The 1,179-nt window shown below is 40.5% G+C and overlaps 1 protein-coding gene and 1 long non-coding RNA gene across 2 annotated transcripts in view; one reads left to right on the top strand and one right to left on the bottom strand.

Moving 5' to 3' along the window:
• The window catches only part of LOC108166417 (uncharacterized), a 21,872-nt gene that overhangs the window by 4,532 nt on the left and 16,161 nt on the right, over positions 1-1,179 (bottom strand). The window lies entirely within an intron of this gene.
• LOC103467973 (natural resistance-associated macrophage protein 2-like) overlaps positions 1-1,179 on the top strand; it is a 13,118-nt gene that overhangs the window by 4,628 nt on the left and 7,311 nt on the right. Inside the window, exon 4 of the mRNA XM_017305610.1 lies at positions 954-1,109. Within this exon, the coding sequence (XP_017161099.1) occupies positions 954-1,109 (156 nt within the window). The remainder of the gene's footprint in view (positions 1-953; positions 1,110-1,179) is intronic.

Raw genomic sequence — 1,179 nt, 5'->3', positions numbered from 1 at the left:
ACTAGGTAAAACTAGCTTTAAGAGTATCTGCAAATAAATTAGGCATCTCTTAATTTATTTGCATTTTGATTTGTTGAAATGTAAGTGAAGATATCTTGAATGATTATTCTTACTAATCAGAATGTAAATACAGATGTCTTAAGTTACCATTCAGGATAGTCAAAAGTAGTTGGTTGCAGTCAAAACACAYGTTTTAATAGTCAGATTAAGTTGATTTTATGCCAAAAYGGCTTGCCATACTGTGCCCACTCCATGCATGTGAAAACCCACCCAACTCTGCCTCARGTTGATGTATCATCACTATTTAACTCTTCATCTGCTAATCAGCAGCACTGATTGTTACACTGTGATGTGTGCTGTAATCCGGATTTTAGTGAGAATSTGAGTTTCTCCAGATCTTACAGAGACATGAGTCTTTTAATCCTGGAAATGTTCTTCAGGGGATAGAAGGCCGACTTGGTAACTGTCTTTATGTGACTCTGAAGGTTCKGAGTCCATCACTRCACCAGGATTTTGGATCTRAYCAGTAGTTTGTAGGTGTAGTAACTAAAGCTGTGTGCTTGATTGTTTCTCTTTAGGTTTAGAKTTTTAACTGGAAAACAATTTAAAACACTTTTTAATTCAACAMCGTTATTCACATCACGTATGYAACTGTGTGTCATCAGCRTAGAAGTGAACAWTAATGCCGTGTGTCCGTATTTCATATAGGTTATAAAATTCTGAGCTCTAATATTGTGCCTTGTGGGACTCCATTGATTACGTTATAGTTTCCTGAAGAATTTTCTGTCACTGAGATGCGAGTTCAACGACTCAACATCAGCATCATTGCCACTAATCTGCCTCATTCTTCTGATTTCTTTCACCATTTTATGTCTGGTTATGCCGTACTGTTACTGTAAACATCAKAAGTATTTGCCTACACCTGTAAAGTTGATGCAGCTGCTGTGTTGCAGTACGTGATGGTGGCTCCTGACCAAGGCCAGCTGCTGAAGGGGATGTTTGTGCCGTACTGCGAAGGMTGCGGGCCGGTTCAGCTCACCCAGGCCGTCGGCGTGGTGGGCGCCGTCATCATGCCTCACAACATTTACCTCCACTCTGCTCTGGTGAAGGTCAGACACCGGCTAAAGTAAAGCGAAACAAAACCTGTGTTTCCATTGACCACATAATGGCGCAATTTGA

This window comes from Poecilia reticulata, linkage group LG7, assembly GCF_000633615.1.
Source record: "Poecilia reticulata strain Guanapo linkage group LG7, Guppy_female_1.0+MT, whole genome shotgun sequence".
Lineage (NCBI taxonomy): Eukaryota > Metazoa > Chordata > Actinopteri > Cyprinodontiformes > Poeciliidae > Poecilia > Poecilia reticulata.
This window is presented reverse-complemented; position numbering and strand designations above follow the sequence as displayed.